Here is a 25,139-nt window from a genome sequence, read left to right on the forward strand (position 1 = left end):
CTGATATACTCTAATAAAACAGTCAGTTCTAGAGCATAATGTTGATTTTGAAAGCATAATTTTGAGCATAATAGGCCTAATTTTTGAGCAATGCTCAAAAGCATAATAGGTAAAATTTTGGGCATAATAGGCCGGTGCCTACTCAATAGTGAGGATACAGACCTGGCTAGAAGTCCAGGATCAAGTCTGACTTACTTCAGAGATACAGTGAGCCAGAAATAGATAAGCTGTTATCTAGATGTTGCTTGGTTGATCCACATTTCAAGAAGAGATTGTCTGAAGATGTTAGGCAAATTATAATTGCTGCATTGAAAAGAGAGCTCATGGAACTTGATGAAGGAGAAACTAGTCAGGAAGTGACAATAACTTTAATGGAGTCTCCTTGCAAGCAATCAGCCCTCAGCAGAATTTTAGATGATGAACCAGAACATGCAGTGTCAGTCAAAACTACTATAGCTGAAAAGGTTAACAATAAATTTGATATTTACATGCAGATGCCAGTGGCTAACACTGATCAGTCTCCACTGGATTGGTGGAAGAAAGAAGATTTGCAGTTTCCTTTATTAAGCAAGTTAGCCAGAAAATATTTGTGCATTTGTGCTACAAGTATAGCATCGGAACGAGTTTTCAGTACTGCTGGATATATTAATTCCAATTTAAGAAGTTGTTTAAAGCCTGAAAAGATACACCAGCTCACCTTTCTGTCAAGAAACAGTTCATGCATGTATCTCCATGTCATTATAACTGTTTTTTAACTACCTTTTCAAGGGATTTTGTAAGCGTTTTTATCAAAACACAATGTTCATTTAGTGTATGATACATGTATTATAACAATTATGGTGTTTACAGAAATTAAAGTCTATCTCTGATGTCTGTATCTCATAGTGCAATGAGATAATTATATTGTACGTCCATTCATGCTGTTACAGTTTATGCCACTAGTGTAGGCAGGTATCAGTTTGATAGTAGAGCACCTGTCAAAACATTAAAAAATTATCATGATAATTAGGGCTAGGCAGGTATCAGGGCTAGGCAGGTATCATGATAATTAGGGCTAGGCAGGTATCGTGGGCTAGGCAGGCAGGTATCGTGGGCTAGGCAGGTATCGTGGGCTAGGCAGGTATCGTGGGTATGATAATTAGGGCTAGACAGGTATCGTGATATTTTCCCCATGATATATTGTGATAGTAAAATTTCAATACCGCCCAGCCCTACTTGTTACTGGTGTATGTATGGTTGACATTTTTGTTATAACTTTATGACTGTTAGTGCGGTTTCTTTCAAACCATAAAAGTTTGCACTACGATGGTTTCTCCATGTACAGACCAATTTTCAAGTCATTCCTTTAAATGATTTACCCTGTGACTATGAAAATTATCGCTATTGCATTTTTCAAAAATCGCACATGACTCCTTTGTTTTTTACCTGATATGTGCAAAATTAAAACTATCAATGTGTTGTATTATGTTCTTACGGCCCTCCAAATTTGAAGAAAATCGACTAAAGCATGTGCAAGTTATATTGATTTTTATAAGTGGAGCAAAAAGAAGAAGCAGAAAATGAAGAAAAATACGAAAAATCCAAGATGAACTTTGAAGGCGCATATCCCAGTGATGGCTGGACGGGTTCAGCTCAAATTTGAAACAGGAGGTGCCCCACCCCGAGGAAGTTTCCACAGCAAAAGTGGTAATTTTCAATTAGGCACTATTGAGCTATGGATACGTGAAAATGTCATTTTCTTGGTTACTGTAAAGTACACACTTGTCTGTCGTTTGCCTGCCTGGCTGTGGTTGGCCGCATGACACACTATCATGTGTCTTGATATGAAGATAAATAATGTAATTATTATTATGTGAATGTGTCTGGGAAAACCAGTGTTATCATCCATTTTGTAAGTATCGAGAATTGCTGAACCTAAGCATTAGAATGTTGTAACTCACCACTACATCTACCAAATTTTCACCTCCTTACAACAATTTCTTATCTTCCAGATCATCTACTGTACAAATAGCCAACAGCTCAATTTCCAGTCATATTAGATAGCTTTAAACTCAATGTTGACTGTATCAGATTAGCTCCAATAAGGGTGGTGGAGGGGAGGGTGAGAGGTTATTCAAAAATTTATGACAAAAGCATAGGGATGAATTAGATGTAATTGTAGGCTTAAAACTGGCTAAAATGAAAGGAAAATTGCACAGATCTATTTTCAAAACCACAAAGCTGTACAGCCACACACAGCCTTCTGCAGACTTTCCAGAGCTCCTTCAATGCCCCAGAATGCCCATGCAGCTTGCCACTCAACTTGGGAAAATCAGCCACCAAATTCAGATCATTCAAGTCTGGATAATTTTGACAACAAAATTTGGTAGTGTATTCATGCAGCTTTGTGATCATGTGAAAAATAAAATCTGCTGTTATAGGCAATAATATCAGTTTTCCCAGATCCAGTCACATAATATACACTTAAGGATCATCAACACAATCCACAAGACAAAAAGGGATTGCTGGAGTACACTGTAAATCAACAAGGATCATGGTTACATCAAATTGGACCCACAAATCCTTGTTTCAGCTTTTTTTTTAAAATGACACTAGCAAATGAATCAGAATATGGGGGATTTGTGGGTTTACTTCATGATCCTTGTTGATTTTTTATTCCAGCAATCCCTTTTGCTTTAGTGATCCTTATTCAATATTGTTTTTAAAAGTTAATGTAGTTTATTTTTGATTTAAATTTAACTGTTTAACTATTCATATAGTTTAGACGCCTTATATAGACACTACTAAATGTTATATATAGCTACCTGATGGAAGGTATGTATAAGTACGTATGATCAACATACAGTACGTAAGTCATGCAGGCAGTAGTTGTGAATGATGCAATCTACTATATAAAGTACTACATGTATCCATCACAGTCAAGAATATACACGTAAGTAAAACCATGAGTTGTCACATTAGTGACAGGACAACAGGTGGAATAGCATACATAGCTACTTCACAGCATAGTGAAAGTACTAGCTTATTCTTCTCAGAGTATTATTTTAAAGAGAAGACTCTGGTTAGAGGCTACTATTAAATATAGTGTGCCATATATTAACTATGTAGTTGCTGATTAATGCTGACGATGTGTTTATTTCTGTGACCCAAAGATGAATTGACAGAGGATGAACATCTACAGGTGACTACCATTATCACACAGCAGCCAAAGGAAAAATGGGTAGAGGATGGTGAAATTGCTTCTACGTACGTACGTATACAACAGCAACTTTGACAAGTTGAAAATCAAGAAATTGTAGATCTAAACATGTATGTAATTTTAAGGTGCTTATAGGAATTAGGCAAATTTAAATTTGATGAATTAAACCAATACGTCAAGTTAATCAAATTTTCAAAATTTTCTGTTGTACGGTATATGGGTAATGCTATTATAACGCTGAGATTCTGTCTGTCCATAATGCTGCTAACGTGCCAGTGTCTGTGCACAACTGCATATTGACAAGATCAATTCAGACAACAAATTAAGATTATTATCATGAGTTCGCATGTACCTCAGTTTATTCTCTACGATTGGTACAAAACCATGGAGTACAGATACATCCATTGAAAACCACAAAACAAACTTTTCAAGCAGTCGAGTGCCTGACTTGCGTGCAGGAGGTTTTGGGTTCGAATTACATAGACGGTAGCACAATTTGTTTCTTACCAAACCATACCATTTTGCACACATCTTTAAAAACCTCAACTTTTATCTCATAGTTTCTCAGCATCCAAAGTACGTATCGATGTGGGATTTTAGCAAAATCTAATTCCCATCATCTATATAGCAATTTGAATATCGTTGCAGCAAATCAATACATGCTTTTGTTACAGTGCATGTGCATTGAAGGCCCTGATGTAGGAAGAATCACTGAGCTACATTCCTGTCAAAACCACATGCAAACAATCAACTGTGGTGCTGGTGCTCTTTCCTTATGCCAAGTTATTAGCAAATCTGGCACCCGCCTATGTCACAACTTTTTATTTTACTTTTGGAACCCTTTTGATACATTTATTCTATACAAACATTATATCCAGTAACTTTTATTCATGCTCTCAGCTTTTCAGCACTAACACATAGACTGCCTTAATAATAATAGCACTTTGGTTAGTAAGGCATACTAGGACAACCAATATTTGTGTTTGTTCTGTGTGCTATATTGGAGTAAGCAAAAAAGTTTTTGTTAAATTGTTTAAGCTTCTTTACAGTATCCAGAACACAGTATCTACATCAGCTGTGTTTTAAGCATAATATGTGCACTGACACATAAAACTGTAAAATCATGGTGCAAATAATGAGTAAATTTACATCATTGCTGCTGAAGTAATTAATGTAGAAGTAATTACCTTGTAGATAGTTCAGCTACAAACAATTCACTCTGTACAGAGCTCAGTTAGAAGAAGTTTCCTAGTAGAGAGTTCAGCTACAAGCAAATCACTCTGTAGAAAGATCAGCTAGAAGAAGTCACCTTGTAGAGAGTTCAGCTACAAAGAAACCACCATGTAGAGAGTTCAGCTGCAAACAAGTCACCCTGTAGAAAATTCAGCCACAAACAAATTGCCCTGTAGAAAGATCAGCTAGAAGAAGTCACCTTGTAGAGAGTTCAGCTACAAAGAAACCACCATGTAGAGAGTTCAGCTGTAAACAAATCACCCTGTAAAAAATTCAGCTACAAACTAATCACCCTGTAGAAAGATCAGCTAGAGGAAGTCACTTTGTAGAGAGTTCAGTATTTACAAAGAAACCACCATGTAGAGAGTTCAGCTACAAACTAGTGACCTTGTAGAGACATCAGCTAGTAGAAGTTATGTTATAGAGAGTTCAGCTACAAACAATTCACCCTGTTCAGAGATCAGTTAGAAGAAGTTTTCTTGTAGAGAGTTCAGCTACAAACAAATCACCCTGTAGAAAGATCAGCTAGCCTTGTAGAGAGTTCAGTTACAAAGAAACCACCATGTAGAGAATTCAGCTCCAAACTAGTGACCCTGTAGAGACATCGGCTAGAAGAAGTTACCTTGCAGAAAATTCAGCTACAAAGAAACCATTCTGTAAAGAGCTCAGCTGCAAGCAAATCACCTATACAGAATTCAGCTACAAACAAATCACCCTGTAGAGAGATCAGCTAGAAGAAACTACCTTGTAGATATATAGTTCAGCTATAAACAAATTACCCTGTAGAGAGATCAGTTAGAAGAAGTTTTCTTGTAGAGAGTTCAGCTACAAACAAATCACCCTGTAGAAAGATCAGCTACAAGAAGTCACCTTGTAGAGAGTTCAGCTACAAAGAAACCACCATGTACAGAATTCAGCGGCAAACAAATCACCCTGTAGAGAGATCAGCTATAGTAGAAGTAATTACCTTGTAGATAGTTCAGCTACAAACAATTCACTCTGTACAGAGCTCAGTTAGAAGAAGTTTCCTAGTAGAGAGTTCAGCTACAAGCAAATCACTCTGTAGAAAGATCAGCTAGAAGAAGTCACCTTGTAGAGAGTTCAGCTACAAAGAAACCACCATGTAGAGAGTTCAGCTGCAAACAAGTCACCCTGTAGAAAATTCAGCCACAAACAAATTGCCCTGTAGAAAGATCAGCTAGAAGAAGTCACCTTGTAGAGAGTTCAGCTACAAAGAAACCACCATGTAGAGAGTTCAGCTGCAAACAAATCACCCTGTAGAAAATTCAGCCACAAACAAATTGCCCTGTAGAGAGATCTGCTAGAAGAAGTTACCTTGTAGATCATTCAGCTACAAACAATTCACCCTGTAGAAAGAGCAGTTAGAAGACGTCACCTTGTAGAGTGTTCAGTTACAAAGAAACCACCATGGATAGTTCTGTAATAAATAAATGTATTATATTATAATTTGTACATTTACTGATAAAATCAGAAATATTTAAACTATTTAAAATCTGCTTCATCTTTTCTTCTTCCTGTGGTAAAGAAAACAAGATAGGTTGAAAAAGTCCCAAAGCCGGCCATAGGCCAGCTGTGGGGTATACAAATACAAAAAGAAGTGAAATCTAATCCAAAACAGTGAAGCTGTAAAAATGAGTGCATTCCTCAAAAAGGCTATGGTGAAAAAAGATGTGAAATCCAAGGTGGCGGCCAAGAAATAGCTGTGATGGTACATTAATGGTAAAAATTTTAATAACGACAATTCAGGTGAATTTTGTGCCAAGACCAAGCTGCACCAAATTCATCTTAATTGTCGTTATTAAAACTTTTACCATTAACCTACCATCACAGCCATTTCTTGGCCACCACCTTGGATTTCACATCTTTTTTCACCATAGCCTTTTTGAGGGCCACACTCTTTTTTTACAGCTTGGCTGTTTTTGGATTAGATAATGTTACTTGCAATTGTCTGTGAGTGACCGGTTTTCCCAGTTCGTTTATAGAGTGTGACCACTACGGGATAAGCACAGGGGCTACTAAAACACTCAATAGAAACTACATAGTACTTAGAAGGTGAAGATATGTGTAGGAATTTATAATCGATTTGTGGTGATGATTACGTTAAACACTGTAATCAAGTCTCAATGTTGTATAGCTAGCTATAGGATTGATTTATGTATTATGTTGACTGCTCCACGTATACCTACAGACAATATAGGTATCACATAACTCCTAGAAGTGGGCATGACCCATGAATGAAGCTGGGGACTAGATCATAATGCATCAATACACTCTCACATCAGCAAATTAATTTCACATGTGATCCGACCCGGATATCATACAGTATGATAGTACGATATAGTACAAAGGTGTGAATGTGGCCTATGAAAATATCACCCAAAATGCAGCCTCACTTTTCTCTGACAACAATGAAGTAGTATTGGTTAGGTAAAACTAAGCCCAAACAAGCCTTCACATAAATCTGAAACACTTTCAACAAGCTGTTATGGAATTTCAAAAAGTATTATTAAATGGAATTTTCTAGCGATTGATTGACTGAGTAACTGACTGATTCCTTCAGACAAGCATAACTGGATAACGGCTAAGGCTACGGGCTTGATATTTTTCACTGTTCGACGTTGCTTCAGCTGGACAAGTGCGTTTTGGCATACCTCTGTCAGTACATACAATGCATCCTTCATGAACTTACCAGTGTCCTCGTATGTTTTCCATTCATCTTTGCTGAAAGCAAAAGGTGTCGATTTGGCGGTAGCATGTGATGGCTTCCCTTTTTAATGGAAATTATCACATTTTTTATAGTGGCTACTTTGATTGCATGGGTGCATTATGAATAGTTCTAGATTTGTAATGCTGTGTAATGGGTTGAACATAGCTGACAACCTGACAACGCATCATAATGGACATCTCACTTTTCAGACGATAATTGACAGCTGGGGCACATGGCACCATTTTTTCTTTTGATGCGGTATGTGTGGACTCACCAGTCATAATAATTTTATTTTTAAAAGTTAACAAACAAGTACACAAAAAATTTTGGAATTTTCAACTAGAGTGGGGGCCATAGCACATCAATAAAAAGTACTGAAACAAGCTGGAGTTGTGCACGATATAAAATCACAGTAAAACAATAAGAAGTGTCATGTGCATTTCCATTATGGTGTCTTGAGAACATTCAGTAGGGATATAACGTACACTTGCAGCACATGTTGCTGTCAGACCTTCAGTGCTGGTCACTTTAAAGCTCTAATAACAATAACTTCTTATCGTGCACTACTCCAGCTTGTTTCAGTACTTTTTATTGATGTGGTATTGTCCCTACTCTAGTTGAAAATTCCAATTCTTATTTGTGTACTTATTCTATAAAGTGTGTCAGACTCGAACAAAATTAATGTAACCTGTTTGACCTAGATGACCTGGATGACCTGATCTGGTTTCAATGCTGAAGTGAGTGGAATGCTTCACACTGAGGCTGTTGCAACATCTGATTGTCTTAAGTGTCACTAAAGTGTAATAAGCTAGTGGAAGTAACCTTTTTTCACACACAAGCACACACAGACAATAGATACTAGAGTTGGTAATCTTAAATTCACTGAATTCTTCAAAGACTATTACAACATTGGGTTGTTTTGAGGGTCAACAAAGAAGAATAACATAGTACAATTAAAATAGCGTTCAGTTTTTCTTCGCACATAAGACACTCATAAACACTGCTTGAAGGTTCTTAGTTTACTAATTTGTTAAGATGCCTTACTGTAGTTATACTGATAGTAAAGTGGTAGTAAACTTAAGTATATGGAACATAATTATTTTACTAAGTTTTAAACTCTCAGTAAAACATCAGTGAATGCGGGTTTACTGAAAAACTACTAAAATAACAAACAATTAACTGTTCCATATACTGGGGATATACCACTGTAGTAAACTAAGATACTTCAAGCAGTGAAAGACAACAGTAGAGTAGTTGTACACAAATGTCAAGCAACTAACTCTGTTAGCTTCTCCAAAGGAACTCAGCTAGAATAGTAGGATTACAAACTCACTGAGAGATGCCACATTACCTTGTTTGTCACCATCCATCTACAAATGTCAATACAACATGTACAATGAACCTCCTCTGCAATCCCTGTCATGAATCAAAATCCACCATTGTGTTCATGTTATGAATAATGTGAACAGACTGGCAAATTTCTGAAATAAACTTACTGTTTTCTTTTCACGTGATACTCTCACTAGTGGACTTATACTCATTGCAAAGAACCACCAGAAGGTTGTTTTGATTTGCAGAATGCTTTCAATGTGGGTTTTAGGTGTACATTCTATTAGGATTTTGTAAATATTTGAGTGATCCTTACCATGAACCAAAATAATATTGTGGTTCATGATAATGCATAGTACAGTAGGTTATATGTACTGTATGCTCATGCTGCAAGTGGGAGCAAATCCAAACAGTAAAATCTTAAATATTTGCATGCTTCAGAAAATTTTTCCTGACGTGAAAAAAAATAACAGAAAAGTTTTCCTGACATAAAACAAAATCATGCAGATGCGTTATTGGGCTTTAATGTAGTGTATGTAGGTATGTAAAGTTATGTAATAAGTATGACTTATCACTATTACATATATCACTGCCAGTGCTGTTGTATATTCTTTTTCCACTAGCAGTAATACAGTACAAGGGTAGAATATGCTTGTGCTGTATGTTGTACAGTACAAGGGTATAATATACACCACAATTAGAGGAGTGTAAATGATCGTATTATTCATAATCCTACAACATGCATATTAATTTTTAACTGTACATACGTGTAGGTCCACCTTCCCCTGGAAATTTTATTCTTGCTGACACCGATATCTGTACCAATGACTTTGTCATAGCATGGGATCCATTTACTAGTGATGAGTTATGTGGATCATTGTATTATCGAGTCATAATATCACCTTCTGATGGAGTAATGATGAAGAGAATAACTGGCAAGTCCTACCATTTCACTGGATTAACAAGTGGTAGTAGTTATATGGTCACTGTGACTGGTGAAAACGATGATGGTTTTGGGGAGCCTACTTCGGTAGCAGTGAACACTCCAACAATGGAAGAAGCTTTACCAGCTGGTAATGTGTATGTTATGCAGTAAAGTATACAGATTTAGAATACATACGTTCAATGGACTTAAAGTTGCATAATATTATGAGACCAGATTTTGAAAAATCAAATTGTAAAAACAACATCAGCACAAGATTGCTACACTACCTGGCTAACAATTTTCACACTAACTCTGCTTTCTAGGTACAGACGTCTGTAGGTGTGTGAAGGTGTACACCCCTAGTAGATTGTGCCAGAGGCCATGAGAAACAATAAAGTGACTTCAGTTGGCTGACAAAGTTACAGATACTTGAAATATGTGTGTATTGTGCCATGGCAGTACATTTACAGCTTCCTGGGGCATATAATGTGATGTGAAGCTTGTAATTATGACACTTGTCCTTTTTGTATCCCAAAGTTTGTCCACCCAACCACCCCCTCCCTCCATTACTTTGTGAGGGCTTGTGATCAAGTTACACTCATGAAATTTTACTTAAAATTCAGGAAAGTAAACAGGGCGCTACTTGTACTCCAGATATTCCCACATACATGTAGCTACCAATTTTGGTGAATTATTACCTTTTGAATTATAAAACGCCATTAATTTTATCTATGAAAGTACTTTGTGCCAAAAGGGTTTTGTCTACAATGCCAACATTAACTATACAATTTGGTAAATACAAATTATTGTAATACTTAAGACCACACAAACTTAGCTATTAGTTTCCCATCCCCACTCTCACCACCATTTTCCTTACCACATCAAAGATTTTTAGTGCCACTGGTAGCTAAATGCAGCCATGTAGAACCTTTTAAAGTTGGTAACTAGATTAGCAGTCTAAGTAATTGCATTCTGAGCTACTATCTGGGAAACAAAATTCTGCCTACTATTTTGAGTATGTGTTGTAGTTTTCAAACTGGCAGCCATATCTCATATAGTAGAAGGATTAATTTGTACATATGCAGTGTATAAATTCAGTGCTCACAGTGGACCACATTTTAGCTACTTGGATTTTGTAAAAAGATTGAGACACTCTAATAGAACATTCATCACGATGTACTCTAACAGAACAGTCATTGTGATACTTTAATAGAGCATTCAGTAGAATATAGCATAACAACTGTTCTAATTACACTACTTATAGTCTAAATCATTTTAGACCTTTTAGTGGTGGATTTTAAAAGTTTCTAAGTTACTTAGACTCTCTTCATGTTTATTACGAGCACCTGCACTGGTAGCACCTGGCAATGCATCAGTTAATGTTAAAACTGAAACAACAGTAACTGTTGTTATGAATGGAGTGATGGCTTGTTTCTACTAATCAGTGATACATTTCTCAGCTACAGGCAGTTGTCAACAGTGTTAACATACAACAACTACATAAAGGGTCTAAATAAGTTAGACTTCAGACCACAGGAGTTTAAGTAATTTAGTAACCCTCAGGCCCTGTAGTAGCCTCTTCGCTTCACTCAGGCGCCATGACACAGGGCCATCGGGTTACGAAATTGCTGTGGTCTGAAGTCTTACTATAACATAGCTACAATTTACATGAAGAAGAAGCTGATATGAAGGAGAAGTGAGTGTTCAGAAAACCTTGATCAAATCTTAATTAATAAGTCTTGAGGTTTGACTCCAGTCTGCTGCTCTTTTCTAGATCAGTGAGCATTAAACTGAAACTTCAAGCAAGCAATTTCTAGGATGTCTATAAGTAGAACTGAGCAAACTGACTTTACTAGTTACTGTGTGACAGTTAGAAGCAGTATACAATTTTCCAAAAACCATTTTCTACTTGGCACGTGCTCCATTCCATTCCATTCTAGCTTTTAGCACTACCTGAACTGACCCCATGGTATATAGCTTCTAGGCTAATCAACACCTAAGCTGATCTGATATCAACACGTAATGCTTTTTAGTAAGTAAATTACTAAATAACCCATTCACCTTGACACCACTGACACTACACAGGTGAAGGTTTCTCTGAAAGTGGAGACATTTAGCTATGGTGTTTCAGAACATCTAGAGTATAAGAAGCAGCTTATACACTTTCCCACCATTTTAGATAGGTTTTTCATGAATCATGAGTCCTGACAAAGAGGTGGTAGGGTACTAAATGGATGAATGTCATAATGGTGAGCTCCAGACCAAATTACACACCCTCCAGAGCTGTAAATAAATCGCAATGGCACAAAACTCACACATTTCAAGTTCTACCAAATGTGAAAACTGTTAGCCAGATTGTGTGGCTATCTCATGCTGGTGTTATTTTAATGTATCCAAAAAGTGGGACTTTCAAAATGAGGTCATAAATTCCTTTGATGCTAAGGCAGTGCAAAACATTGGTTCCTTTGATTCTGTATATTGAGCTGCTTAAAGTTTTACATTGTGGGTTGAGTTTAGCATGGATGCTAATTTAAATAGCCTAAGTGTTGTCTTTTAGATAATGCTCAATATTTTGTAACTGATCATCTAGGCATCACTAAATATTCTACTTGGTGGATTTCAACCATGTAACAAGGTGGCTCAGATGTTCTCAAGGTTAGTATCTTATGCTCATACAGGAGGCGTCAACATTCATGAGTGAACATAATTTAGATGCCCTTAACAGGGTTAGGTAGCCAGCACTATAACTACTGAAACCCACAATCACTATTTTCAAAATCAGTATATACAGGTGAATAACATTTCGTGAGTACCATAACCCACAATTTTAACTCATGATCAATATTTAAATACCTTTGTACAAGCAAGTGGGGTGAATATAGGTTTGTGTTTTAGGTGAGCACATCTGAGTTATACTTATGCCATGACCACTCGGGATTTACATGTTATGAAATTTTAAAGTTTAATAGGTAATGTGCTTGAGGAAAAAGCTGTAGTGCATCTTGTGTGTTATAATGTCTGTATATTACTATTATTATAGGTGTGCTCAATATGAGGAATGCTTTTGTTGATTGTTCACTACTTGTTGAATGGGATCCTTCTAATAGTTCATATTGTGGAGGACCATTATACCAAGTTGTGATATCATCTGATGGAGATGTAGTTCATAATATTACTACTACTAGAACAACTGTTACATTCTCTGATGTAATGAGTGATACCGCTTACAATGTAACTGTGATTGCAGTTAACAGGCTTGGGGTTGGAGCAACTGAAATGACAAATGTGTTTACAGGAGGTACTGTATTATACTGTACTGATGTGTATATGATGTACAGTACCATTTTTCAATTGTCACGTCACATGACAACTGCTGTATGTGCTCTATGTACAGTGTATGTGTACATAATACATATACAACTTACATAAATTTTCTGTGACATATATTAGGACATTCTATGAGATGATGAAATACTGTGCTAAAAACGGCTGTAGAAAAACTAAAATGCATACATACATTATGTACAGGTACATATACATTTTAGTTTTTTTTCATATAGTACAATTTGCTGGAATATGTACACATAGTGTGTGTATGTATACTTAATGTTGATTATACGTCCTGTCCAGTCTTTGCTGAGAACAATATACTGTAAATGTACAGATGTGCATAAATTATACATGTGCAACTAAAATGTCCATTTTTGATGGTTAAGTTTGACTGTAATAATACATTTAGTTTTATTCACTGATTTTATGTCTTTATCCTATCTATCTGCATTTGCTATCACCTCCTGTCGTTCTAAAGTCAACACTGACCAGCCGCTGCTGTAGTGTTCAAAAAAGTATTAACGGTACTTTCATTGATTGTTGTCTGGGCCTGTTCCCTAGACTGAGAGTGTATTTAAGTTCATCCCCCAATGCGCATGCAATGCACACACACACATAAAGCAAAGGTTTGGTTTCTGTGCTAGCGTGGTTATGCCTACCCAGTGAACCAGCACTGTGCACTGCTCCAGTGAACCAACACTGTGCATTACTCAGGTACTGTGAGTCATACACACACATGCTTCTAATGTTCTTCATAGTTAATTAAATAACACTAGTGTTTTGTGCTTATACTGGTATCATGAAAATTGCTGTATGTCTTGAAATTGAATAAACTCAGAATGCATATATTAAATGTGCTGTACATACTGTAGAGTTTGCTTCTGTTCATACAGGGAGTAATGATGATGATGATAATGACAATGATAATGACGATGATGATGGCCTCTCAACAGGAGCAGCAGTTGGTATCACTGCAGTGGTCACATTAATTATCGCACTTGTTATTGCTGTGCCAGTTACTACTATCGTTGCTATTATGTGCTACAAGCATTACAGTGAGAAAAGGAATAACGACAGTACACAAGAAAACAGTCAGTTTGTTCTAATGGATCGAGATGTCAAAATGGACACTAATCCATCTGATACTGTTGCTAAGTGACTGTATTGGTTGTGTAGAATGCATTTAAGCTCCCCCTAGTCTTGTGTTACAGCATTCTACTTATGTTACTGCTGACACACAGAGTAGTTTTTTGCACTTATAGTGAACACATTAACATTATTTCTTCCGTATGTCTTTACATATGCAACACATGATATCTCTGAATATTCTGACCGAAGCAATAATATTGCTATCAAAATACAAAACACAATGTTATAAGTTCACTTGTTAACTGAATACAAACTCTATAACTAGCTTGCACATTACAAATTTCATGGTCTCATAATTACTAGTATGTATATATATATATATATATATATATTAAAAATTAAGTAGGGGTCCAAGCGATGAAAAGTAGTAAAATGATGGTATTACAGCATAGCTCAGTGGGAAAATCTCTACTTTGGCATTGAAAAATGATTTGTTATGTAGGGATTTTCCCATCAAGCTATGCTGTAATACCATCATTCATCTTTTGTTTCACTACTTTTTATCGCTCGGATCCCTACTTCGTTTTTAATTAATAATTTTTTAATAGTTTGGTTTTTTGTTATACCATACAGCTATACACGTGTGACCATTCTATTAGGGTGACTGTAGTATTAGCATATCTCAAGTAGGCCTTTCACCCACCAGTGAGTGTGTTACTATTTCGTATTTTCATGCTAGCACTGTGAATACTGCTAGACCAGTAATAATGGGTTGTGATTGAGTAAATACATTGATAATAGGTGTGGTCTTGGTGCTTGATCATTATTAATCAGAGGTCGCATTACAGGTATGGTGTTAGTCAATTGTCAATACAGCATAGATAGTAGTATACAGAGTCACTATCTATGGCTACAGGTATCTGCCGAGCGTAAGCGCTTAAATAAATTTGCGGCATCTAAATATGCTGCTCAAGGAAAGTGTTGATAGGAAATTAATGTCATAATATGATTTCATTGCAAAAAAGTGGACAAAGAACAGCATAATTGAAGACAAAAGGAAAGACAAGGAGCAGAAAGCACACATTCATGGGAACCCCATCCCGTGTGCTGGCTTCCAGCTTTGCAACTGTGGTCTGGCTGGCAGGCAGGCAGGCAGGCAGGCAGGCAGGCAGGCAGGCAGGCAGGCAGGCAGGCAGGCAGGCAGGCAGGCAGGCAGGCAGGCAGGCAGGCAGGCAGGCAGGCAGGCAGGCAGGCAGGCAGGCAGGCAGGCAGGCAGGCAGGCAGGCAGGCAGGCAGGCAGGCAGGCAGGCAGGCAGGCAGGCAGGCAGGCAGGCAGGTAGACTACAAGTCACATTTCGGTGATTGTTTTAAAACTCTGTATCCGGCCTACTGTAATTTACTGTTTTCTTGTTTTCAATGCTGTATTTGATGTTAGATGGACTAATATTGTTCCATAAAGGTCATTTCTTCATGTAAGATGTTTCTAGTATAGCTAGCTATGATTGTTTAAGGCAGTGCATGTCATTTTGGGGATCCCTATACTTAAACAGCATACAGTTTGATTATATCCATAAGGGTATGCAAACAGTTTATACATTTCCTCAAGCTCTTTCTCAATACATACTATTTTGTTGACTGCATTTCCAATAATATTAAGGTATACACTCAGTGCTTGTACTGATTTAAAAGCTACACATCTCCATGTCAAGCAACTGCAGCAACTTCTGTAACAGCTAGAGGGCCGACAGTGGAGTGTTTACAAATCAGAATACAAAGCACAACTATCCCCGCCACAATACCTCCTGCCACACTCTTCCCTTCTCCTGCCTCTTCTGGTGGACTGTGCTAATGTACTGTACTATTGTTTGTGTATTATATAAAAATTTGAAAACATCAGAATATATACAAATTGAATATGTGTGTTACTGTTTTGTGGTGGCAATGTCTATTATTAATAAAGATTATTTTATATGTTTTGTAAATATCTCCAGGAAACTCATTTTTTCACCATGAGATACTAGTTCCTTGTAGAGAATCTCATATATTTGAGAATTTACATAATTGGATTTCTGCATACCGCAATTTTCCAAATTATCAAACATAGGAAATAGCTACACTCGACCTATATCATCAAACACCCATTATCATATGGTACAGTACTATTGCATATTAAAGATCATGAAGATTTGGGTTTTTCTGGCTACAAGAAATCTAATTGTAGTATTCTCAATTGCCTAGTTCAGCACTTTAAACTTACAAACAAGTTTTATGGTTGCACTCAAGTACGTGCAGCAAAGCATTTCACATCTCTACTTACAATTATGTGGACATAATGATGTAACAATTTTCAAATATCCTTTTTGTGGTAGCTAGGTAAAAAATTCTCTAGATTTGTGTGAAAAAGTCATGTCAACAGCTTACTGAGTAGTCAATTTACAGTTGGTTAAAATCAGAATATTTGATGTGTGTGGAAGCCTTGTTGTGTCAAATTTGGTCATCAAATTCAGTGTTCTCAGGAGGTAGTACAGTGGTTAGGCCACTCTAAATAAATTCTTTGTTTCCCATCCACTTCCTGCATCTGTTTATCTCTTGGTTTACCACCAATAGTTTCTGCTATACAATTATTTTTTTTGACTTTTAAACAGCTCCATTCACAATTATACATTTTATTGGATTAATAAACTCTAAGCCCACTTTAGAAATGCAGAATTTCTTAAAAGGGTCTATTATAACAAGACATCTACGTATATTGTTATATTTTTGTGCATCTACACCATAACAGTATTCTCATTGTAAAATCACCATGCAATAATACTTTCTTCTAAATTTTTCTGCTTGTGCCTAAATGGTATAGCTTCCATTTTGGTGGCACTTACTGACACCAACAATCGGTGTCAATAGCCACTGTGTGTATGGATTGTGACATGTGCATTTTGCTGGTCACCAGACCACATTCAATGTAAATGGGCAGGAGACCAGGTCGTGTTCCATAAATAGCGCCCCTGATCATGGAGCAGTATAGACTACTGGAACTAATCACTGCACAACACTAAGGTGGTTTCAAGCCACTGCTCAACTTTAATGGTTATAGTTGTAGTTTATTAATTTGCATTATACACATGCTTCATATAGCAATCTGGTTTTTTAGATCTTGTGCACAGAGTGAGGTACGTAGCTGTGGGATCTCATAGCTATATATGGCAATCGTCTCCAAATCTTCATCCTTGATTGTTATTGTCAGCAAGGAAGATTTTATGTTTAGAGTATATTCTTTGCTGGCTTCCCAGTGTGGCTGTAGCTATAGACATTGGTATAATTTGTAGACAACATCCATAATTCTGTAGTTACCAGCTATATGATAGGCATAATATAATTATGCATTTACATGTAGGCCACAGCTCTCTACCCTATCTTGCTGGCTGATGACAGTGAATAGAGGCCTCTATAATACCCATGCAATTGTAAGACAATGGCCCTACCTAGCTGGTACATACAAGGTAAGGAATGTATAAACATCATGGTGCACATGCACAGCTCCTGCTCTGATTCCTGCTCACTGCAGCAGCCGATGAGTATGTGTACAGGGGAAGGTGCAAAAAGAATCTCATTAATAATCTCCCTGAGCCTTCAACACGTAACTAATGATCTTCAACAGGTTTCCAGCTTGTTAGCTTCTGAATTTGGAGTGCCTGAGAATGTTGTATCAAAGCCAACTAGGCTGGGGCACCTAAAGCCAACAAGCCCCGCCTATTGAGAATAGAAATTGGGGACCTGGCTACTAAAAGAGAAATACTTAGAAATGTTACCAAGCTTCGTGCTAGCTCTAAGTGAAGTAATGTGTATGTTTCTCCTGACTTAACACCAAAAGAACATGAGCAAAGCAAACAACTGCGTGAAGAGTTAAGAGCCAGGAAAGCATCAGGTGAAAAAGACTTGTACAATAAGTTTCAAAGTGTAGTACCACACCCTCCACATTTGGTGGGTGGCACTCAGCTTTTGGGCAAGTTACTTCTTACAAGTAACTAGTTACATATTACACATTACGTGCAACTGAACTATTTAGTTACAGTTACATATTACCCATAAAAAAGTAACTACAATAATATTACATATTATATTACTTTGTGTCCACAGCCTTAAGCTGTCACGTGTGAAACTACCACCTTATCACGTGACATAATTGCGTTGTTGGACAATGTGCAAATCTTGGTTATAAGTAAGAAGCTGGTGAATGAGCTTCATTCAGTAGGCTTCATTACTTTGTTGTGGCTAGGCGTTACTCAGTGGATTACTAACGAGATTAGTAAATTCATTACTTGTAGTAATAATATTATGTAATATTAGATTTGTTACAGTAACTATATTGATTCGTTACAGTAACTATATTACTTAGGTAATGCGTTACATTTGTACATAAGTAAAGTAACTTGAGTTATATTACCTGTTTTTACAGCGTATTTTGTTATATTACTTAGTTACCACAAAAGTAATAATATTATGTAATGTGTTACATAAGTAACGCATTACTTCCAACACTGGTGGCACTCAAAAATGACTTCATGATAGTTCCTTGAATGCGTCAAGAAACCTAATAGTACCCTGTGCTAATTGTGATCAATTGTTAAATAATTTGATAAGCTAAATTCAACTATTGATTTAGATAAACCTGATAACATCAAACTGTTAGTTGAAGTCATACCTAAAGCAATAAAGGCCCCAATCCTATCTCCTAGACTTCAAATTCCTAACTACACTTCCTATACTAATTTTGATCCTGATGCACCTTTACAAAATAGCACTATAGGAATGATCATTAATATTACTGAATCGCTCAATTCTAAGAAGGTATCATTTACTACTGATATTCAGGAGCAGTTGTGGGTTAAAATAGAGTTATCAAACTACAGATATTAATTTTACTAATTGGTACTATTAACTTTATTGTTCACCATCTAATAATCCCAATGTTAGCATATCCAATGTGTACTTAAGGAGGTTTTAGAGTCAAGACTGCCATATTTATTGATAGCTGGTTACTGTAATTTGCCTGGCATTGATTGGAGTGATGATAGTTTTTCTGGCAATTCATATGAGCAGGAATTCTATGATGCAATACAAGAATGTGTTTTATTTCAGCATGTTAATGAGCCAACACGTTTCAGACCAGGTTCATCCCCCCATGTACTAGACCTAGTACTTACCAATGAAGAGAACATAGTAAAATCCATCAAATATTTTTCTGGACTGGGGTTGAGTGATCATTTGTGTTTGAATATTTTTCTTTCATGTTCTCTAATAACTATCAACCAGTCCAGCGATGTATCATTTTAAATAAGGGGATTACATGAAACTTAAAACCCTACTTAATGAAACTGCCTGGTCGACGGAATTACAAGATTTAAATGCAGTTACTATGTGCACTTGATGATTGGAAAGACACTTTAGACAGTGGTATTATGTTTTTGTACCTGACTTTAAGAAGGCTTTTGACTCAGTTCTTCATGAAAGGTTGCTCAAAAAGTATTATGCATATGGTTTTAGAGATGATCTGTTTAATTGGATACAAAACTTTTTGAAAGGACGTAGACAAAGAGCTCCTGTGAATAGTTCATTGTCTGGCTGGAGTAATGTAATAAGTGGAATACCTCAAGGATCAGTCTTGGGTCCTCTCTTCTTTGCAATTTTCATCAACGATCTGCCATCATTATTAAGGGATAAGATTCTTTTATTTACAGACGACACAAAAATATATTCCAGGATTAGTTACGCTAACCCAATATTCTCCCTACAAGATGATATTATTGCTTGCATTGAATGGTCAGCAATGTGGCAGTTGCCTTTAAACATTTCTAAATGTAAAATACTACATATAGGCCAGTATAATCCAAGATATTGTTATAAGATGGATGGGATGGACATTGTTAAGGTAAATGAGGGAAAGGATTTGGAGGTGTTGATTGATTGCAATCTCAAGTTTCATAGTCAGCATTCGGCAGCAGTTAACAAAGCTAATAGACTTCTTGACCTTATTAAACAGACCTTTTTGAATATTTCTGCAGATTCATTTACATGTCTACACAAATCAATAGTACGTCCTATTTTAGAATATGGTAACTTGGTTTGGGGACCTTACTATAAAACAGACATCCAAAAATTTGAAAAAATCCAGCAGAAAGCCACTACAGTGATCAAATATATACGAAATTTTGACTATGAGGAACGATTGAAAGTACTTAACTTGCCATCATTGCATTATAGACATTCCAGAGGTGACATGATTACTATCTATAATATGCTACATGATAAGTATGATATAGACTATTCTGACTTTTTTACTTTTCACCCCTTACCCATACCAGAGGTCACACATTTAAGCTATTCAAATCTTTTTCAAGAACAGATGCCAGGAAATATTGTTTTACAAGAAGAGTTGTTGAACCATGGAATAACTTACCCCAAGAAGTAGTCTGTGCAGCATCAGCTGATGATTTTAAGAAACTGATTGACTCTAACACTATATTATTATGTGTAATTAGTTTACTTGTACTTTTTTACCTGTTGATCAGGTGTAACAGGCTGTTTTGCCTTACAAATTACCTGTAATAAATAACAATAATAATGATGATAATAAAATTAAATGAATTAGGCTGTGCTTATAAGTCACGGAAATCACGTGAATAAAATAAAATTAGACAAAAAACCTAACAAAATGGAAAAAATAAGTTCGGCTAAAGTGAGACTCGAACCTGCAACGTCCCACACTCTGGCCCAGCGCTCTACTACTGTATCACTGCGGTTCCAGCTACCCCACCGTGTAGCTGGAGAGTTCAGCAACCAATCAAAAAAACCATTCTTTAAAGAGTTCAACTATACAAATATGTTATAACTCTATAGAGAAAATTATAACTCTATAGAGAGATCAGTTAGAAACAAGTTATCCAGTAGAGAGATCAGCTAGAAGACGTCTCCTTATAGAGAGTTAAGATACAAAGAAACTACCATGTAGAGAGTTCAGCTGCAAACAAATAACCCTGCAGAGAGCTCAGTTACGAACAGATCACCCTGTAGAAAGATCAGCTAAAAAAGTCATCCTGTAGAGAAATCAGCTAGAAGGATCACCTTGTAGAGAGTTCAGCTACAAACAAATCACCCTGCAAATAGTTCAGCTACAAACAAGTCACCCTGATGAGAGATCAGTTAGAAGAAGTTACCTTGTAGAGAGTTTAGCTTCAAAGAAACTATAATAAAGAGTTCAGCTGCAAACAAATCACCCTGTAGAGAGTTCAGCTACGAACAGATTATCCTGTAGAGAGTTCATGATCAGCTGCAAATATATCATCTGTAGAGAGTTCAGCCAGAAACAAGTTCATCCTGTAGAGAGATCAGCTAGAAACAGGTCACCCTGTAGAGAGATCAGCTACAAAGAAACTATCCTGTAGAGAGTTCAATTACAAACAGATAACCCTATAGAGAGTTCACATAGAAACAAGTCACTGTGTAGAGAGATCAGCTAGAAATAAGTCATCCAGAGATCAGCTAGAAATAAGTCACCCTGTAGAGAGATCAGCTACAAAGAAACCAACCGGTAGAGAGTTCAGCTACAAACAAGTTACATTATAGAGAGATCATCTGGAATCAAATCATCATGTAGAGAGTTTAGCTGCAAACAAATAACCCTGTAGAGAGTTCAGCCACCCTGTAGAAAGTTCAGCCACCCTGTAGAGAGTTCACGTAGAACACGTCACCTTGTAGAGAGTTCAACTACACAGAAACCACCATGTAGAGAGTTCAGCTGCAAACAAATCACCCTGTAGAGAGTTCAGCTAGAAACAAATCATCCTGTAGAGAGTTCAGCTAGAAACAAATCACCCTGAAAAGAGTTCAGCTACAAACAATGAGAGTTTCAGCTACAGTTCAGGTATGTAAGAAGCCACCTTAGTAGCTACAGTATGTGATAATCATTCAGTGTTAAATATACAAATATTTAATCAGACAATAACTATACACACAATTACTTCCTTTGTTCCACAATTCCTGCAGTAAAGAAAAACAACAAGTGAAAAGGAAGCACCAAAGCCAGTTTATGGCCAGCTTTGTGCCTTGCAATACAAAAAGAAGTGATATATAAACCAAAACAACCAAGCTGTAAAAACGAAAGTGCGGCCCCAAAAAGGCCAAGGTGAAAAAAGATGTGAAATCCAAGGTGGCAGCTAAGAAATAGCTGTGATGGTAGGTTAATGGCAAAAAATTTAATTACGACAATTCGGGTGAATTTGGTTCTGAATCCTAGTGGAGGAGACAATGCAAATTCACCTGAATTTTCGTAATTAAAACTTATGCCATTAACCTACCATCACAGCCATTTCTTGGCCGCCACCTTGGATTTCACATCTTTTTTCACCTTGGCCTTTTTGGAGGGCTGCACTCTTTTTTTACAGCTTGGCTGTTTTGGTTTAGAAATAAATAACACCAGTAAATAAGAAACTAAACCTGAATTCTTACCCTAACCCTAACTCTAAGTACACGATGCATCCCCTAAAGTCTAATGCTTGGGGCATACTACTAGGCATGTCCCCTAAAGTTGAATGCTTGAGGCATACTAGGCGCGTGCCCTAAAGTTGAATACTCAGGGGAATACTAGACCCGTGCCAACCCTAGCTCACCTCAAACTCAACAAAAACTTACCTTCATACAACTAGTGTGTGAATTCTGGGTGACTGCGCCGTGACTTTAGCAGCAAAATGTCGCATCACGGTGCCATGATTATTAGACACAGCGAATTAATTATCGTGCAGCTACCGCCTGTACCTCGAGTCTGTTTAGTACTTTCCAAATTTGATATGTGTAAAGCAACTCTCTGCGAGTACAATGATGTCAAAAGAAGTCCAATTCACGGAAATTTTGGCTCGTCAAAATGGCTTAAACCGACCTGGTGTAGCTAGCAAATTTCCCCATACATTTTGTATTGGGCATTTCGGGGGCATGCATAAAAGGCGTAATAATCTGCAACACGTGATTGATACCTCAGATTCCGAACCAGATTTTAAGAGCAGTGAATAGCGATTAAGATGAGCTACAGAAAAGGAAATCAGAGGAAATTTAAGTTCATCATTTTAAGGTTGAAAATCACTTTCTACGGCAAATTGAATGGCAGATATTTGGAAAGAAACGCTCTGAGCTATCTCGATGCCTTGACAGCCATTAACCTTCACTACATTAGTTTTACAATGAAACAAAAGCACTGTGAATTAGTTCTGCAGGTTAGTTTGTGAATGACTTAAATTGCCTTTACAGATGGTGGCAATTGAAGTTTAACATCTCCAAAACATCTCCATTTTGGCCCAGCTCACCATCATGGCTTCTATTATCTTAATGGGACTCCAATTGACACAGTTACATCCCACAATGATCTCAGAATTCTCTTTGATGACAAGCTTAAGTTTCATGATCATACCACTAAAGTTACTACCAAAGCTAATTGTATACTTGGCATGATCAAGAAATCTTTTGAATATCTTGACTCGGGTATGTTGTCTAAGTTTTTTACCACACTAGTTCGACCCATCTTGGAATACAGAAATGCCATTTGTGGACCACTATTTACCCTTGATCAGAGAAAGGTTGAAAAGGTACAACGTCAAGCTACCCATCTCCTCCCATCATTACATGGCAAATCCTATACTGAGAGGCTGTCAATACTATCCTTACCATCACTGTTGTATAGACGCCAGAGGGGTGATTTAATTTTTCTATACAAAATTCTTAACGACTACTTCAGTTCTGATTTCACTAATCTATACACCTACTCCACTACTACTACCAGGGGACACCAGTTTAAATTGCTCAATCAACATTCAAGATTGTTATGCAGATCTAATTATTTTATGAACAGAATGATTAGTGAGTGGAACAGTTTACCTACCTCTGTTGTAGAAAGTTCTTCAATTAACACTTTTAAATCGCTGTTAGATAATTATTTTTTAGATTTTAGATTTACTTTAGTATAACGCATTGATTGGGTATACAGGCTTTACCTTTACCTGTATTTAATCATAATCATAATAATCATAAAATTACAGTGCTGTGATTAGCGAAAAAATAATGTCCATGCCATGTAGTTCAAACTTCTTCATATGCATGGTGATGGTTGGGGGAATAAGTTCGGCTGTTTATATAACACTTATCAAGACACACGGTAGTGTGTTGTGCGGCCTAAGAAGCCGGCGCGCCACACCGTGAGTATATTTACAGGAAGAAAGTAAACGCGATTTTCACACCTTTGTAGCTCCGTGATTCCTTATCCAATTGAAACCAAAGTTGCTACAGAAGTGCCGGCTAGGTAGGGGAGTCCACATTCCAAAGTTGAAGAAAATCGCTAAAGCCATTTCCGAGATACGAGCGGCCAAAGTCTGGGTTTTTTCTTCGTTTTTTTCTTCTTTTCGCACACTTTGCAAAATCCGCCATAAAACACAAATTCGTGCTCCAATCGGGCTGAAATTTGGTACACTTAACGGGCTCATTAAGGCGAATCTTAGTACCACGTTTGGTAGTAATCCGATGAACATTCACGGAGTTATGACCAATTATTTGCGTAAAATAAGGTCGAAGGTCTGTCACGCCCACAGGGTAATCCGCTTGAAGGAATCAGCTGAAAATTGCTATGTAGATGGAGTAACTATCGTAGGAGTGCCTTTTTGTGGTTTAAAAGGAATCCAGTTAAAGGCCATTGAGATATGACACAAAACCCAACCTGTGTCACAATTACGCGATCGATTTTATGAATAAAAAAAACTATCAGTTTTCACACCTACCAGGCAAACCGCTTAGAGCAGTGAGCTGAAAATCGGTGTGTAGCTGGAATAATTATCATAGAAATTCCTTGCAGTAGTACAGAAGAATCGGATTACAAACCACTGAGTTATGATTCCAAAGTCAACTACGTGTAGCATATGCGAGATCGAGATACTCTAATAGAATAGCCACCCTAATAGAGCATTCAGCTACGTATATAACTTACTCCATTACAGAATTATATGACATTGCAAGTTATTCTGTAGGGAGTTCAGCTACAAACAGTTAATCGTATAGACAATTCAGCTACAAGCAAGTCACCCTGTAGAGAGTTCAGCTACAAATATGTTGCTTAGAGATTCAGAACATTATAAGTCATACTGAAGAGAATTCAGCTATAAACAAGTCACCTTGTAGAGACAACAAGTCATTCTGTAGAGAATTCAGCTACAAACAAGTCACTGCGTAAAGGGTTCAGCTACAAAATAGCTACCCAGTAGAGAGTTTATCTAGAT

At 37.0% G+C, this 25,139-nt stretch overlaps 1 protein-coding gene across 1 annotated transcript in view; it reads left to right on the plus strand.

Moving 5' to 3' along the window:
* The window catches only part of LOC136253666 (phosphatidylinositol phosphatase PTPRQ-like), a 36,192-nt gene extending 22,121 nt beyond the window's left edge, over nt 1–14,071 (plus strand). The window contains exons 7-9 of the mRNA XM_066046329.1: nt 9,263–9,562; nt 12,455–12,712; nt 13,638–14,071. Coding sequence (XP_065902401.1) covers nt 9,263–9,562; nt 12,455–12,712; nt 13,638–13,903 — 824 coding nt within the window. The 3' untranslated portion in view covers nt 13,904–14,071. The remainder of the gene's footprint in view (nt 1–9,262; nt 9,563–12,454; nt 12,713–13,637) is intronic.
* Nucleotides 14,072–25,139: the final 11,068 nt, after the last annotated feature.

The sequence above is a fragment of the Dysidea avara genome, chromosome 1, assembly GCF_963678975.1.
Source record: "Dysidea avara chromosome 1, odDysAvar1.4, whole genome shotgun sequence".
In the NCBI taxonomy this organism is placed as follows: Eukaryota; Metazoa; Porifera; class Demospongiae; order Dictyoceratida; family Dysideidae; genus Dysidea; species Dysidea avara.